Here is a 17918-nt window from a genome sequence, read left to right as displayed (position 1 = left end):
TTTCTTATGTCATAGATGGGTATAAGGAGGTGATAATGTTCTCATTCCTATGGATCAAAGTGTACTGATGGTGGAATTTTGCCTTTGTAAAGCACTTGGAGTCCTTTGGAGAAAACCACTATGTAAAATAAGGAATTTATTTTATTTAAAAACAGCTCCAGGACTTGTTGAGACACTTACATCATTATTATAGATTGGTTTGTATCTGAAAATAGAATCATAAAGTAATAACCAGAAAGCCCTTAGAGACTGTGTAATTCAGACATTTCTTTGTTGTGCAGACTGGGAAAGTGAGGCCCATAGCAGATAAAAGACTTGCCAAGTCCTTGGTGGAGCAAGGATTCTAAGGAATTAAAATCCCAAGCCTCTGCTTTTGTGCTTTTCTCAAACCTTTAAAACTTTTCCCCACTTCACTTAGCTAGATTTTTTATTATTAATGGTTGTTTTCAGAGTTCCTTCTCTAAGGGTTCTTTATTTTCCAGTCAGAATATTTATGGTAGGTAGACTATTGTATTGATAAGAAATCTTGTGTTCAAATCACTTGATTTAAGAGATCTGATTTAATGATTTTAAAATTTTTATTCAGAGGGGGTTTAAACAGTTTTTTTTTTAATGTAAACTTTAAATGAGAATGCTACAAAGACAATGTCATTATCTCAGTTTCCATTATTAAGTACTTTAAAATTCTTATGAATACTTTTTAGGTTCATTCATCAGCAAAGCATTTCTAATTTTAGTATTTTCTGTTAAAACTTCTACTTAATATATATTTGAAGTTTAGTTTCCCAAATCAAGAAAAGCTAAAGAACTTGTTATTTCTTGGGTTTTGTCTAGTATAGTCTTCTAAATGTTGCATCTAAACTTTACTCTGACAAAAGTCTTTGTTTAAAATCTCCCCTTCTCCATATAGAAATGCATCAGTAAGCTGTGGAGTCTTGTTTTTAAAATGCCATCATGCTGGCAGAATAATTTCTTGGCTTGAAATCAGAGATACCTAAACTTTTTTTTCCCCTCTAAAATTGTAACTAGATGTTTGTATTTTTCTGAATCGTCAAAAAAATCCTCCTCCCCACATACCCCCAAATAGAAGATACATTGCTTTGCCTTTATCGACCATAAAATTAGATGCCTGTGCTGTGCAATAGGCAATGATGGAAGGTGGCAATAGTATGGGATGGAAAGATAAGATCCTAGTATTGCAGGTACATTAGCTAGTCACAGTTGTAAAGTTTATTAACAGTATTTGTGGTGAATTAAGAATTTGAGAAGCACTGAATTGAATTGAGAGGTTATTGTTTACGCTTCCTGAAATCTTCCACTTTTCAACTCTTTCCAAGTTTTTCCATTTAGCTTTACCTTTCTGTATGACAGAGATTCATCCATTTTCACTCCTTACTATGCTTTTTAAAGAAATAATAAACTCTTAGACTTCTGTATAGAAAAGCTGTTTCATTTTCTCTTTGTATTTTGACCAACATATCTATATAGCTACCATCAGGACTTTGCTGTCAGAAATGTGGGCAATTTCATATATTTGGGAGGGTCAGCATTGGAAAGGCATTTAATTAAAAATAACTGTAATGTGTTTCTTTATCTCAGAGTACTATAAATCCTGTGGATGCAATATATCAACCTAGTCCCCTGGAACCCGTGATCAACACAATGCCTTCCCAGACTGTCTTACCTCCAGGTATAGTATTTGGAAAAATGTTTCACAGATTCATTGCTGAGAAAAAACTTAATTTATTTGACTGTCGTAATAGTCTTGAAGGGCTCTTTCTTTTTCTTTGTCTTTTTAATTAAAGGAATAAAAAATAATACAACTGAAAATAAACTGGAAAAAAATGATAATATTTTTAATATTGAGTTTTTTAAAGTACAGCGCAAGGGCTTTTGATTTTCAAAGTGAGATAGAAGACAAATATGGTTACTAGCTTGGATTAGCCAGTGGGACAGGATTTTTGGTTCCAAGGAAAACACTATATTTTGATCTGCTTGAAGGTAACCCAGGAATGTTCTGTTTTGGGGGTATCCTTTATAGCTCTGAACAATACAAATGGTTTCTTCATGGTTTATTTTAAAATAATGAAAAAGGGAAGAATGAAATTTGTGATGTCTACCAATTAAATAAACGTGTATTTTTAAGTGTAGAGGAATAAATAGTATTTTTTAAAAAAAAAACTGTCAAAGGAAGGCTTAGGGCCAATACCTAGTTATACTGATCCCTTTTACTTTTTTGTTGCATCCAACATATTATGTTCTCAATGATGACATAGTTCAGTCAGAAATTGTACTGGAAAAAAGAAAACTCTTTAAAAATACTTACAAGTATATGAAATTCTTCTGTGAATTTTTATGTATCCTTAAGAGAATGAGATAATATCGCTTATGGCTGAAAGAGTAGATACCGTGCCTCATTTCAGATTTCATGTGGTTTGATGCTTTGAAACACTTTATCATCAGAAGTGTTCGCTGGTTTTACAGAGCAGTTGTACTGAGGCGTTGGCCTACCATGACTGGGATGTTGATAACCTGCCTGGTGTCTCAGTAATCAGTACTCAGTAGCATATCAGCATTGGGTTTAAAGGGGATGGGATATCAGAAAGGAGTAGCATGGAACTTGACTTAATGGAATAGTTTCAGAAATTACTGATCTTTAGGATTTTGAGTCCCACACATTGCAGTTAATAGAATTATATTGGGACTGTTACTCTAACTTATTTCATATGTTCAAATCTCCTAGAACCTACTCAGTTGTGTAAGTCAGAGCAGCGTCCATCTTCCCTACCAGTTGGACCTGTATTAGCTACTTTGGGACATCATCAGACTCCAACACCAAATAGTACAGGTACAGATTTGTATATTTCCTTTACTTCTCATAACTCCCCATTTATATTTAAGATTTATGTTTGATTACTAAGAGAAAAGATTGAAATATGTATTGTATATTTCTGTTGGAGATAATCAGTTTTACCATTTACAGTTCCATACATGAAGTGGTTAACTTTGTGATTGAACCAGAGCTTTAGTAATAATTATAATTTAAGTAAACTATGCAGGATATTGTTTGTTTACCTTATGATTTATTTTGAAGATCTATGTTGACTTTTTAAGAAAATTTTCTCAAGTTAGACTTGTATACTTATTTTCCTATTGTAAAGGAATCAGAAAATATGGAAGTACAGAAAACAAAAGCTGAAAGTCCTCTTAACTTTTCCCTCTGTCATTTGAGTATTTATGTGTACGTATGTACCTTTATTGTGTATTTTTATTGTTTTTGTTTTAACCTAAATGACTTTGACTTTTCATTTAACAGAGAACATTTAGCGAGCTTTCCATGTATATACAGTTAGATCTATAAAATTCTTTTTACAGCTGCCTGAGCAGGTATTATCTTTTGGTTGTTTCCAAAATTTACCTATCATAAGCAATACTTCAGTGAAATATCTTTGTACAACAACTTTTGGCAGGTATGTATTTTTTTAGGGTAGATTTATCAGTCTTTCATATTTTTACCAGTTTATAGGCAAAAAAAAGGATACTTCATTTTAATTTGCATTTTCATAATTCATTTAGACTTATGGTCTTTATTTTTTTCTTTGATTTACAGGGATGCTATCAATGTTAGTATTAGATTTCTTGTTTTAAAATGAATTTATGTAGAGTTACCTGTCAACCAAAACTCAAGGAACCACTATTCGCTTTTATCTCTGTTAATACTTGGAGGCCAAAACCAAAACCACTCTTGAGATGGGAGAATAAGCTCCTGCAGTTGCTCCACACATTTCTTTCCTTGGTAGTACTTTTACTGTGTAATAATAAAAATTACCTCGTGATTTTAGCCCATTTTGAAATTGAATTAGTAAAAGTGCTGATGCTATTACTTTGAGGTATCTGTATCTACTGTATAAAATAAGAACCCTGGCTCCCCACCAATACTTGTATCTATTGTGGGATTTCCAATGCCAGAACTCATGCACTGCAATTATAATCAGAAGAGCTCCCTTCCTAATATTAAAAATAATTATAGAATGGTGACATAGCATTTTTTTCATTTATTTAAAAGTCTGTGTCTCATTCTATAATATGATTTGCCTTTTTCTTTGTCTAGTTTAAATGTTAATTTTCTTTACGAATAGTGTAAGGACTTCTACCAACTTAACTAAACTCTTTCTCAACTTTAGAAAAGTCTGTTTTGATCGAAACTCCATAATTTCTTCCCCTCTATTACCAACATTATTCTCTAATTAAAAACCTTTTAACTTCCTAGGCAGTGGGCACTCACCACCTAGTAGCAGTCTGACTTCTCCAAGCCATGTCAACTTATCTCCAAATACAGTCCCGGAGTTCTCTTATTCTAGCAGTGAAGATGAATTCTACGATGCTGATGAATTTCATCAAAGTGGCTCATCCCCAAAGCGCTTAATAGAGTAAGTAGATGAACTAAGTATGTATTTTAATGACTCTCCTGATTTTTAAAAATGGAATTTGATTTTGAGACTGGTGTTAATGACAGACTCCTGTATAAGTTAACTGTTTGGAAAAAGTATAAAAGACAGCTTATATTTAATTGACTTACTAGCAGAGCCAGTTCTGTGAGAATGTTGATTTTACTCTTGACTTAATTCAAATGGAATAAATTAACATCAGCTATAATAAGATGCCAATGTGGTTCATGGAACTCTGGGCATTATTTCTATAGCACCAACATTAGGAGAGGGTCAAATGAGAATATATATGCTAGGAAGTATTATACAAATAAGAGGTTACCATTACTTGTTTTTGCATTAGAGTAGAGAGGTGTACTAGGTGGAAGGCTTGATAAATCGGGCGCTATACTAGATGGAGGGATGAGATACAGAGGTGAAAAAAGACCCAGTCTCTGTCCTCAGGGAACTTACAGTCTTTTGGGGGAACAGACAGACATTTATAATCCAGTGGTGTACATTCTACGGTAAGAATAAGCACAGAAAGCCATGAGAAGTCAGGGAAGGATTCACAGAGGAAGGAGGGAATATGATCCTCAAGTGAGATATGGATGACTAGAGAGAAGGGACATGGGAGTGAGGAGAGGAGGGGGAAATGGAAATGTTCTATTGGAGATGCAAAGGTCTTAAGAAAGGTCTGGAGGCAAGGGGAGCTTGGTCGAGTGTGGCTGCAGCGTAAGTGATGGGGAGAGATTTTAAAAAGATAGAATAGAGGTTGACAAGAGCCAGGTCATGAAAGAGTCTTTTAGCTTTTTATGAATTTTGAACATTTTCTCATGAGCGATGGCAGTTGCTGGTCAGGTCTGCATTTTAGAAAAACAGATTTGCCAAAATTGCATAGAATTGAGTGCAGTAGCACTACATTACAGGTTGGGAAACCACTTCCCAAAAAACCAAGTAATAAATTGAGAAATATTGATAGTCTGAGCTAAAGTAATAGCATGGGAATGGAAGTGTATGGGTTTCGGAAATACTAAGCAGGCAGATTTTGACAGGTACTGATGATAGACTTTCCCTCATTAGAAAGTATTTGACACATTTTATACCATCAAATCAAAGCTAAGTATGTACCATTGTACAGAAAAGTTTTTACAGGTAAAGTAATTTATGTAATAGACTATAAGCAACATGCTTCGTAGCCCTACTGGTATACAGTTTGCTATCGTTAACACTTTGGATTCTGGAATCTCATAAGAATAGGTTCTAAATCTGTTTTGCCTCAGAAGTGTGTGATCTTGGTCAAGTTATTTAACCTATATAATCCTAAATTTCCTCATTTGTAAAATGAGGTTAATAGTAGTTTCAACTTCAAGGGGCTGTTGTGAACATTTAAATGAGAATGTCATTCAGGGGCTTAATATATTGTCTAGCATGGAACAAACACTCGATAGATGTTACAGAAAGCAAATTAACATTTATTTGCTTTAATGTTACTGTGTTTGTTGTAGATGCAGTTGGCTTAATTTGGCAGGGGCACATTTTCCAACTTCACTGCTTTTTCCGAATTTGGTACTATTAGTAACAATAGTAAGACATTACAAATTTGTAAGACCAGGAATGACAAGTGATTAACATGCAATACTCAGGGTGATCACACAACTGAAAATGTGTCCAAGGAGAAAATGAGTTTGAATGGAAACTGAACAAAGGAACTGAGTTTACCTTATGAGACAAAGACATTGCTTTTTAAGACATTACAAATTTGGAAATGATTATATGTGAATTTGTAAGCCTTGTACCAGCAACCAGTCTTTAGACCTGGAACCTTGATTTCTTTTAATATGTAATATTGTGTAGGACTCTAGTTCTCTTAAGTGAGTACACAAACTGAGAAATAACAGTATTCATGTATAGTTTTTTCATAACTGCTCAAATCTCAGAATTTATAAGGAAAACGACTATATTTAAAAAGTTTTGTGACTTAGTTGATCAAATTCAGCTTTTGAATGTGGGAAAAGGTGAAATATATGCGATTTGGTGAATACATACTTTTAAGACATGACACTTCAGTTAAGGAAGAGAAATTTGAACTCAGAACTTAAGGACAGTTTAGCAGAAAGGGTTTGGTTTAGTATGTTGGTTTCTTTATGTAGGCAAATAAACTAATGAGAAACCATTATTAGCAGTTTGCCAGTAGAAAATTCACTTTGATTTTTTAAAATGTTTTTTATGATAGTGGGGTTAAAAGAAAATAAGGATTTAGATGAAAATTCCAAAGTAAAGGTTACTAATTTTTGAAGTGGTCAGTCATCATTTTATTTAAACAGAATTAAGGACAGTCCCTTACACTAAGTATTAGCGATCATTCTAAACAACATTGAATTTCAAAATGGACTCATCTATCATCTAGAAGCAAATATATAACTATATTTAGTAAAAGCTTGATATTATGTGATTAACCTCCTTGTTCTTTATATACATCACTGATAGCCAGTCTTTGGCTCCAGTTTCTGGGGTTTCCTTGAAATTATTATGAAATAGAAAAATTTTAAATGCTTACCTATTATACTTGTAATAGGCATGTCTACAAAGTCACTTGCAGGCTCATAGGCTTTTTTTTTCTTTTCTCCTTCTTGTAAGCTTCATTCTGTGTGCTCTCCCTGTACCCACCCCATAACAAATACACAGTTCATGGAACCCCTGACCCCGATTGAAGGGATCGAGTTAAGTTCTAAGTCTAGCTAACCCACTCTGGATTCTTTTTCTCCCTCAGTTTCACTCTTTATATGCTCTATCTAGATTCCCAAACTAGTAGGGACTGCAGATATTCAGCAGTGTTTGTTGACTTTTTCAGTTGTTTTTTGTTTTTGTTTTTTAATGGGGCTTTATTTTCCTTCACATTAAGTATGCTGGCTCCAGGGCTGTATTGTCTTATAACGTGGCCCTGTTCACATAGTATTTTCAATATGTGGAGGGCTGACAACGAGGGTTTTCGACTGCACAGGTAATGGGTACCCCCAACAGTTAACAGTATTTATGTTCTCTGCCTGTGTTCTGTAGGCACTGAGCTTGTAACACCTGCTGGTCGTCAGCTGCTCCCACTAGTTTTCTAACTCTCAGGTCAAGTTTCTGTCTTTTCTTCTTGCTTTTCCTCTACCCGCTCCTATTACTTGTCCTCCTCTTCCTCCCTTCTCCTTCTCTGCCCTCCCTCTCCCTCCATATCTATGTCTGTCTGTCTCTCTCCCTCCCTCTCTCCCTCTGTCCTTCCCTCCTTCCGTCTCTCTCTCCTTCCCTCCCTCCCTCTTACACACTCTCATGCGCCTGCACACATACATACGCACAGGCTCGCGCGCGTGCACACACACACAAACACACACACACACACACACACACACACACAAACTGGAAAACTTAAGTCTTTTCCCTGTTAAGTTTCTAAAGACCTGTGGTAATGATAGCTACATGTGAACTGTGTTATTGAGCAGTATGGTTTTATACATTTATAAACTGGATGACCATGCATTTCAGAAAGAATTTTTGCTTTGAAACCAGACGTGCATTTGAAATGGCTCTAGCAGCCGTGTGACCTCAGGCTGGTCATTGAACCTCTGAGTATCCGTGTGTGACGAAACTAGTCATGTCTAACTTGTAGGGTTGTTATGGAATTTAGATTGTATGGAGATAAACACATGCAGTGTTCGGACATACTAGGTAATCAGTAAGACTTTGGATTCTGTTGTAATTAATTATAATTAAGTTCAAACCTTTAAATTTTTTTATTTAGTTTATTTATGCTCTTATGATTAAATTCTATATAAATTAGCACATTGCAGATAAATCTTTCCTGTATAAATATAATTTTTTGGTCAAGGTTGCTGTTTCTTTAACTATATTCTTTAAATCCTTTGTCTTGAATGAAATAACTTATGAATTAGATCAATGAGAATTTATCCTATTTTTTCCATTTTGAGCTTTAGTGAACATTTCACTTGGCCCAGACATGGTTTCTAATCTGAATTAGGAGGAAAAGCACAGCATAAATAGATTTGACTTTTGAAAATGCATCTTCAGTAAGATATGTGCTTTAAAGGATTTGGGGTTTTTAGATCAGTTGATTTAAAAGATTGACTCTTATTTTGATGATATATCAAAGAGCCACAAAACATTTTGAAGATAATTTTCATGCAGCTCTTTAATGATAATTTGAATTCTCTTACCTAGGTCTTTTACTCATATCTTCCATTAGCTCTTAAAACTGGTGAGGTAGACATTAGTTACAGTACCTTGTGATGTGCATGCTACTAAATTATCAAAGAGGCAATATTTAGTTACCTATGGAGTTTTGAAAAATAGATCAAAAGAAAGTAAGTAACCAGGACAAACTATGTTTAAATTAGAAATCATATGTTCTAATATTCTAATATTAGAATGTTCTAATATTCCAATGTTCCATCATAGGCAGAGAACAGAGGATTTTTACGATAGTGAAACTTTTATCTACAATATGACAATGGTGGAACATCCATAGACTATGCAGCACCAAGAGTGAGCCCTGATGTAAACTATGTTCTCGAGTGATCATGATGTGTCGGTTGTAGGTTCATAGTTGTCACAAACATACCAGTCTGGTGTGGGATGTCGATAGTCGGGGAGGTTGTACATATGGAAATTCAGTACTTTCTGCTCAGTTCTGCTATGAACCTAAAGCTACTCTAAAAAAATAAAATTTATTATTAAATAAAAAAAATTAAATGAAGGTAAGTAATCAGGGCAAAATATGTTTAAATTAGAATACATGATTTGCACCTATTAATTTGTAATAAAAGACTAATTATAGGTATACTGTTTTATAAATAATATCAGTATTACCTGCAGTGAGAGATTTGGTTTCTGTTTTTTATACTTAATAAGTAAACTATGCCTTTGATTATTTTATTAATATACAAATAATAATCCTGGGTAAGTTATGATCACAGGTATAATAATATAATAGAAGAAACATTTTTTAGACTCTTAACCAGCTTATAATACCAGTTATCATAATTTACTTGTAAAAAATAATATGCTTTTATTTTTGTAATTTCAAATAGTTTTTTAATGACTGAGAAGATTGTTAGTACCAATGCAGACTTATATCAAAGGATCTCAAAAATATAGACAAGACGTCTTTCAGAGACCTAAGTAATAGCGTACCATTTTTGAGGTTCTGCAATTGTTGCCAATAATTATGACATATCTACATTCATACATACTAACAAAATTAGAAAATGAACTCTAATTTTAACTTAGAAGCAGAGGCAAATCTTATATTTGTTGACCTTTGAACATGGCTTAGTTGAGAACATACTGTGTAGAAAGAATATAAGACAGGAGACCTGGTCATCAGACTTTAAAATTTACAGTCTCAGGATAAGAGCAACAGGGAGAGAGTTGGAAAGCGTATGTATGTATGTATGTATGTATGTATGTATGTATATATGTATATAACCAGCTAACTCCTAAGAGTCTGGTTTGTTCTGTCAGCTATCTCTGTATATTAGTTTTAAGTAGTTTTTATACATATAAAAATTATCATCTTTCTATGACTTTAAATTGCTTTCTTAAAAGGCTTAAGAAGTTGATTGTTTTTTTAGTTCCTCTGGATCTGCCTCGGTCTTGACCCACAGCAGCTCGGGAAACAGCCTAAAGCGCCCAGATACCACAGAATCACTTAATTCTTCCATGTCCAATGGAACAAGTGATGCTGGTAAGTGAGGTTTGAGAATTTAACTTTTTTTTTCCTTAACGTTTGTGTGAAAAAAAAAAATTGTAATACTGGTAGCAGCACAGACTGGCCTAGTTTAACACCAGTCTAAGAAGATCTGTTTTATTTTAGACCTTTTCGATTCATATGACGATAGGGATGATGAAGGGGAGGCAGGATCAGTGGAAGAGCACAAGAGCGTTATCATGCATCTCTTGTCCCAGGTTAGGCTTGGAATGGATCTTACTAAGGTAAGAATCAAATTTGGCATTTGCTGTCTTAATGTGTATGTATGAATTCTTAGTGATTGTATGGTGAGTGTGCCTGCAAGTATAGTATAATGATAAAACTTCTGTTTATACTTTTGTTTTGTCGTAATTTAATATATATATAAATGAGTAAATTGAAATTTTTAATAAATAGATGAAATAAGTAAAGCTAGAATAGTTTCATAGAGATAGTATGAATAAAGATTTGGATTTTATTGGGGCCAAACAAGAAATAGTATTAAGCTTGGTTAGTAGTGTGGACAAAAATCTTAAGTAGTGTAGTGTGCACAGAATCAAAATGAGGAGGAGTTCTGATTTTGGGGTTAGAGGACTTGTGTTAGCATTCTCCCTCTGCTATTATCAAACATTGTGACCTTGAGCAGGTCTCATCCTCTGTGATCTTTAGGTTTCTCATGCAAAGTGGACACATAGTGACCTGCTTTACAGAGTTGTTGTAAGGATTAGAACAGGTAGTGTATGGAAAATTGCGTGGCACACATTGAGCTGTACAATTATTGTAGTCTGGATTTGAATTTAAATTTAAACTTAGTGCTCTAAACAGGATCCCCAGTTGATTTAGGGGACTGGTATATGGGTGCTTTTTGTATATCCTTGCCTCTATGCTTGGAGCCTCATCCTTTCACTTAATTCTTACCACAGCCCTACAAAGTAGGTGTTGTTGTTAACTCAGTTTTATAGATGAAGACACTAAAACTCATGGAAGTTAAGTAACTTAGCTAAATCATATTGTGGCAAAACTGAGATTTTAATCTGGTCCGTGATTTCAAAATCTATAATCTTTCCATTACTCCCTCTTATTTTAAAGACTCAAGCTGCAGGCTTTGTCAGTAGCAAGCTTCATTTCGGTTTTAGATTTAGAGGGCAATTAAGAAAAAAACTAAGCCATAATACTTTCTAACAAGTGTCTACAATAAAACTTTTCACCCCAAATCTAAACGAGAACAGAAACACAAGGATAGCACTAATTTGTGGAACCCAACATACTTGCCAGGAATATTCTAGGTAAGAGAATATTTGCAGGAGTTTGCTCCCAGAATTTTTTCAGTGATGATTAGATTGCATAATTGCTAGAGCAGAATTGTCACTTCAAAAATTATAGCTTAATTTTAGATGTCAACATCTATAATACTCTTTTCTACATCTGTTGATTTTGATCTCCAATAATGGAAGACCCACCTAAAGGTAACTTGAACAATACTAGGTTTATTATCTCAATGAGAAGTCCAGAAATAGAGTAATTCTGGAAATGATTAATTTGGTGGGTCAACAATTCAGGAAAGGACCTAGGTTTCCTTCAGTCTCTCTGCTCTGCCATCCTCAGCATGCTGACTTTCACACTCAGGCTTCTCTCCTCATCATTGCCAAATGGCTGTCACACTTCCAGGCATCACATCCTTATACAAATGTGTCAAGAGGCAGAAAAGCAATTTTTTTTCATGAATATTTTTGTTGTTATTAGGAAAGACATTCTTTTCCAGAAGTGGCACATCAGACTTTCAGTTGAATCTCATTGACCAGGGCGCTAGGAATGTGTCCATGTTTATTTTAAGCCAGTCACTGGCAAGGGAGATTAAATAATTGGTTCAGATTAATCTACATTTATCCCCTTGAGATCTGGGAGAATCCTGTGACTCTCACAGCAACCTGTAGCCTGAACCTGAACTGAATCAGAGTTCTATTACTAGTGATGAAGGAGATGTGTAGGCAATCCAGTGTCTGCTGTAATCAGTTTGTGGTTTTTGCCTCACATAATTTCCTCTGCCAGATAATCCATATTTGGGTCTGTAACCAGTAAAGTCTTGTTACTTTATGAATGATATTATTTTTTACCAAATGTGTTAAAAAAAAAAAAAGTAGCTGTTTTAGAAATCCGTATTGGCACAGACAGACAAATGGCTGTGATTGCCAACAGATGTTGAAATTTCGATTCCTTTTATGCATTCCAAAGTGTTATTTCAATAATGCCTTAAATATGTAAATATTCTTCTATTTATGAAGATATTTTCTCAGTTCAGATTCTTTCAAAATAGAGTTATTTTCCAAATACTTTGTGGTGTTTGGAAATACTATTAAGTCACATTCCATTTATCTCACTTGGTCTTAAGAACAGCCCTAAGATACAAACAGGGTATGTAATTATCCTCATTTTACAGAAACTTAGAGAAGTTCATTTAATTTTCCAGGGCCTCTTCACACCTAAGAAGTGGCAAAATGAGTACTTGAACCCATGTTGAAGACAAGCTAGCCCAGCTGGCTTTCATCAATATTGCAATTCTTTTTTTTTTTTTTTGGATTATAAATCAAATAAAATTTTGGTTTTTGGCCATTTCTTCTTTTTTGAATTGCCTATTCAATTCTTTTGTTCATTTTTCTACTGGCAGTAGTAATCTTTCTTGTTGATTTGTAAGAGCTGTATATATACATTAAAGGTTTTTATCCCTGTTTTTTGTTCTTCAGCATTCTGATTTGGTGATTCATAACCTCTGTGTTCTCCAAGAGTGGTAGGAAGTTTCACTAAGTCAGTACATAAGCTTACCACCAGTCTAACCGTATTTAAATTATGAACACACATGTTCTGTGGAAGGAAAATGTTTACTTAAAATTTAAACTCTATAATAATATTAAACGTTCTAAATGTTGTAGCTAGAGTGTCCCTTTCTGAGTTCATGTTCCATGGGCACTATTTATGTACTCTTTATATACCCAGCCACACTGGTCAATTTCTGTCCGACTCCATTTCCTGTCTTCATGTCTTTTTGTTCTCCCATCTTTATGTCTTGTTCTCTTTTATTCTCACTTTATTACAGCCTTGCTCTTCTCTGAGGCTTTTCTCTAGAGCTCCTCAGTGAATTGTTTCCCAGCTCTGCCTTATTCTGGATCCCCCAAACAGAATATGATCTTTCCCTCTCCTGAACTTCCAGGGTAATTTGAACATCTCTTAGTATGATATTTGTCACATTCCACCTAAGACGTAAATGCTGGTATTCTCTCATACTTAACCTTTGCCTCCTCCATAGCATTTAAGCCAGGACCTGAATATGGTAGTTATGCAGTAATTACTAAGTTTAAAGGAATTTTTGCTTACTATAGTGCTCTACTTCCATAAAAAATAATTTAAATCTGATATACATTTTAAAAACACTTCTTCCATTCCCTAATGAAATTCTTCCTTTTTTTGGTTGGTTATTCCTAATTTCTCATTCCTTCTTTCATTCTTTCTTTCCATATTCAAATCCCTTTTTTTCTTTTTCTCCTCTGCTACATTCATAGCCCTTCACATCTTTATTCTTTTCTTCCTTTCATTTAGTTCTTCAATTGTCATTTAAAAATTTCTTACTACGTGATAGTAGCTGAAAATGCAAGTGTAAATAAGGGTGGCCCTTGCATTCTAGGAACTTGTCAATTATTTGAGGAGACAGATTCATAAGTAAATAAATTTCTTAGTGCACCTAAAGATAGAGAAGCTGCAGCAAAGAGGAAAGTGCACAGACTCCATCCCCACCCCAGGTCAGACCCAATTATGAATTCCACATTAATAACAGTTCAGTGAGAACATTTCTCATCCTCTTTGAGCTTCATTTTTCTCCATCGTAAAATAGGGATAATAATTTCTTCACAGCAGGATTGTTGTACAGTTCAATAAGACAATATGTGTGTAATGCCCCAACAGGTAGGCATCCAGAAGTTGCTAGAGTGGCTTGTTGTTACACTGATTTGGGGATTGGGGGAGCTAAAGGGAGGTTGCACGGAGGAAGTGACATGTAAACATTCGGAGCCTCTTGTTTTTCACCTGCTGGGCAGGATAATGGGCATTTATGAAACAGAACAATTTGGAAAGTAGATATCAAAAGGATGCCTGGGAGTACTTGGTGGGTGTTATGATTGGGATGAGTTTTGGGGTTTTTTAAGCAGTTCAGCAATCTGTTTATCTGCAGTGAAATTTGATCGTCAAGGTCAAATGTATATGTTTTTCAGGTAGTTCTTCCAACATTTATTCTTGAAAGAAGATCTCTTTTAGAAATGTATGCAGACTTTTTTGCACATCCGGACCTGTTTGTGAGGTATTTGACTAAACACAGTAGTTTCCAATTTTTTAAGATTTTACTCAATAGCCTTTTGCCTTATAGGATAGATGGATTCCCTTCTGCCTATTAAACATCTCTGGGGAAAAGTGGCATTGAACATTTTGTTTATATTAGATGCCAGAGTTATATAGTGATGATGTTGTTAGGCAACTAAGTTAAACACTTTAAAACATCTTGAGAGCGAGTATTTACAGAGCCAAGTCTATGAGCTTATTTGGCCCAGGGATTGGTAATCACTATGAAATTATTTATACTGTGTCCTAATGAAGTTCAGTTAACTAAGTTCTGCAAATCTTTCTGAAGTGCTCGTTGTTTTCAGGACACTGTGAGCTGGAAAAGAAAAGGTCACAGTGTCTGCCCTTGAGGAGCTTATAGTCTAGTTTCCAGATTACAGACAGATTCATAAATTTTAAATGTAAAACTTGCAATATTAAATATACACACAAAGACAGAAGTCATCTAAAAGTGGGATTGATTTACGGAGAGGTGAGTTCACATTGATTTTCAGTGGTTGCAGGAAATTTTTCTTTATAAGGGGTTGTTCTAGTCTGTCTTTGCTAATTGCATTCCTTGGCCTTGGTCTGTGGCTTACTAAAGCCAGATACAGATCACTGAAGTTTCACAGTGAGTGAGCACATTGACTGAGATTGATATATATCAATCCTTCTTGAGGAAGATTTAAGAGAACCATTTAACCAATTATCAAAGGGAAGAATTTCAATTAATATAGCACTTTTTAAATAAATACATAATTAAACAAATAAGGTTAAACATTTATTGGTAATATTTAAATAAAGATACAAAGTACTAGTTATTCATTAGATACAGATTTGAGATTTAAGGATAGTTTCTCTGTATGAGAATTTAGACTTTGAGATCCCTTAGAGGAACCACCTAAAAATAAAGAAAAGTACAACTAAAATGTCAGTAGATGAGATTAAATGGAATTCTAAAAATACTCAATTACAAAAAAGGAGGAAAGGAGAAATAATGGAACAAGGAAAAAAAGGGACAAATAAAAACAAATATCAAGATTGTAGAGTTAAATGCAGCTATATCAGTAATGACACTCAATGTAAGTAGCATATGTACTCCATCTAAGAGAACAGTGATTTTTAGTCTGGATAAAAAAGCAAGATTCATCTGTATGCTATTTGCAAGCTTGAGATTTTAAATATGAAGACACTGATTGATTAAAAGTAAAAGGATGGACAAAGACAGTTTGTGCAAAACACAAAGCATAACAAAGCTGGTATCACTGTATTAGTATCAAAGGACACTTTTAAAACAAGAAATATTACCAGAGACAAATTAGTATATTTTATATGATAAAAAGTCAGTTTATCAAGAATACATTATAATCCCAAATGTGTATGTACCTAATAAAAGCTTCAAAATGCATGCAGCAAAAAATGACTGAATTAAAGGGAGACTTTGAGAAGTGCACAATGGCGATTGGAAATTCCTCCCTCAGGAATTGATAGAATAGGTAGCTCCCAGCATGCACTGCACCCACCCCTCCAAAAATCAGTAAGGCTATATAGAAAATTCAAACAGCATTATCAATCATCTTGACCCAGTTGACCTTTCGATACTACCAAACAATTTGTGTAACATGGAACATTCATCAATATAGGTCATATACTGGGAAGACTTAATAAATTTAAAATAATCAGAACCATACATGGTATATTCTGACCATGAGGAATTAGATTAGAAATCAATAACAGATATATCTAGAAAATTTCCAACTATTTGGCAATTAAACAGTGCACTTATCAGAAGTTCTGGAACTAGGAAAACTAATCTGTGGTACTGGAAACCAGGAACAGTGTTTGCCTCGGGGTGAGGAGTAAGGACTACTTGGAAAGGGGATGAGGAAACTTAGAGTTAATAGAAATGTTCGACATCTTGATTGGATGGTGATGAATTAAATGGTTATATGCATTTGTTAGATTCATCAAACCAAACACTTAAGACTGCTGTTTTTAATTTTGTATATTATATCTCAATTTTAAAAAGAAGCTTTGAGGTAACTCCTGGTCCTGGGTCTTCTCAGCTTGTCTCAGGGTGGATCGTGCTGAGATGTGCTGTGTGAGCTTGTTGTCTCCTGTCAGAAAGAAGGACATTAAATATTGTCTTTCTCCCTTGCAGCATTAGTGACCAGAAGGATGCCAGAGACCGAATGGTTCAGGTTGTGAAATGGTACCTCTCAGCCTTTCACGCAGGAAGGAGAGGATCAGTTGCCAAAAAGCCATACAACCCTATTTTGGGCGAGATCTTTCAGTGTCACTGGACATTACCAAATGATACTGAAGAGAACACAGTGAGTTCTGCACTAATGTTTTTAGTTATCTTAAGTTGCGTAGTGATTCAAGGTTTCATTTTATTTGGGGCCAGATAACAATTATAAAGTGATCAGAAGTTGCTCTCCACCCATAGAATAGCGGTGTTGTTGGGTCAGCATATTTTGAATATAGTGAACAAGGAGAAAAAGTGGCATGAGATAAGAATAGAGATTTAGAGATCAGGTCATGCAAGGTCTCATGGGCCATAATGATAACTATGGCTTATCAGGATCTCATTTTTGATTTGAAATGATCATTCAATGATTTTCTGAAAAATAATTTGGACATGGGCAAAAATAGAAGGGGACCACTGAGAAAGCTGTGGCATTATTCCAGGAGAGACAACATTGATTCGAGCTATATTTTAGAGTTAGAACTAATAGATGGATTGGGGGAGGTCAGAGATGAATCTTTGCCTGTGGGCTTCAGAGTTGGTTAGTGTCATTTGCTAAAAAGGAGAAGATTGGGTTTGAGGAACTCTGATTTGAAATATAAAGTATGAATGGTCTGTTAGACATATAAGTAGAGCTGTCAAGTTGGGAGTTACAATCTAAGAATCTTGAGTTCAAGAGAGAGGTCTAAAATAGAGAGGGGGCTTTCAGAGATTTTAGTATATTTAGATAGCACTTAAAGCCCTGGGATTAGGTGAAATATTCTAAGATGATAGTATAGCTAGGGAAGAGTAGATAACTCAGACCTGAGCCACAGGGCTTTTAGCATTTAAAGCAAGGAAGACTCAAATAAATATAAAAGATCTCAAGGGATTGAGGGGAGGGGGGGTCCCTAGCCCTCAGTGCCCACAGTCCCTCAGTAATCATGACTCTCCATGTCTTTTCCTTTTTAAATGACACGTTACGTGCAGTCCTTTCTGAAGACAGAGGCAGTATGTGTCTATTCCTGCTTATTTGGTAGACATTGATAAGTGCTTACTCTGTGCCAGGCATGACCCTAAGTTAGGCACATGATCCTTGCTTTCAAGAATGCCTTAGGGAGACTGACACAAAGCAATAATTTCAGTAGTATAA

General features: G+C 34.8%; 1 protein-coding gene across 6 annotated transcripts in view; it reads left to right on the top strand.

Moving 5' to 3' along the window:
• Positions 1–17918, top strand: part of OSBPL9 (oxysterol binding protein like 9) — a 114604-nt gene that overhangs the window by 89052 nt on the left and 7634 nt on the right. For all 6 annotated transcript variants that reach the window (XM_011370504.2, XM_011370503.2, XM_023536795.1 and 3 more), the window contains 7 exons: positions 1600–1690; positions 2744–2848; positions 4271–4430; positions 10061–10173; positions 10303–10421; positions 14436–14521; positions 16700–16871. In XM_011370504.2, the coding sequence (XP_011368806.1) occupies positions 1600–1690; positions 2744–2848; positions 4271–4430; positions 10061–10173; positions 10303–10421; positions 14436–14521; positions 16700–16871 (846 nt within the window). The remainder of the gene's footprint in view (positions 1–1599; positions 1691–2743; positions 2849–4270; positions 4431–10060; positions 10174–10302; positions 10422–14435; positions 14522–16699; positions 16872–17918) is intronic.

Source organism: Pteropus vampyrus, unplaced genomic scaffold, assembly GCF_000151845.1.
Source record: "Pteropus vampyrus isolate Shadow unplaced genomic scaffold, Pvam_2.0 Scaffold170, whole genome shotgun sequence".
NCBI classification, from domain to species: Eukaryota; Metazoa; Chordata; class Mammalia; order Chiroptera; family Pteropodidae; genus Pteropus; species Pteropus vampyrus.
This window is presented reverse-complemented; position numbering and strand designations above follow the sequence as displayed.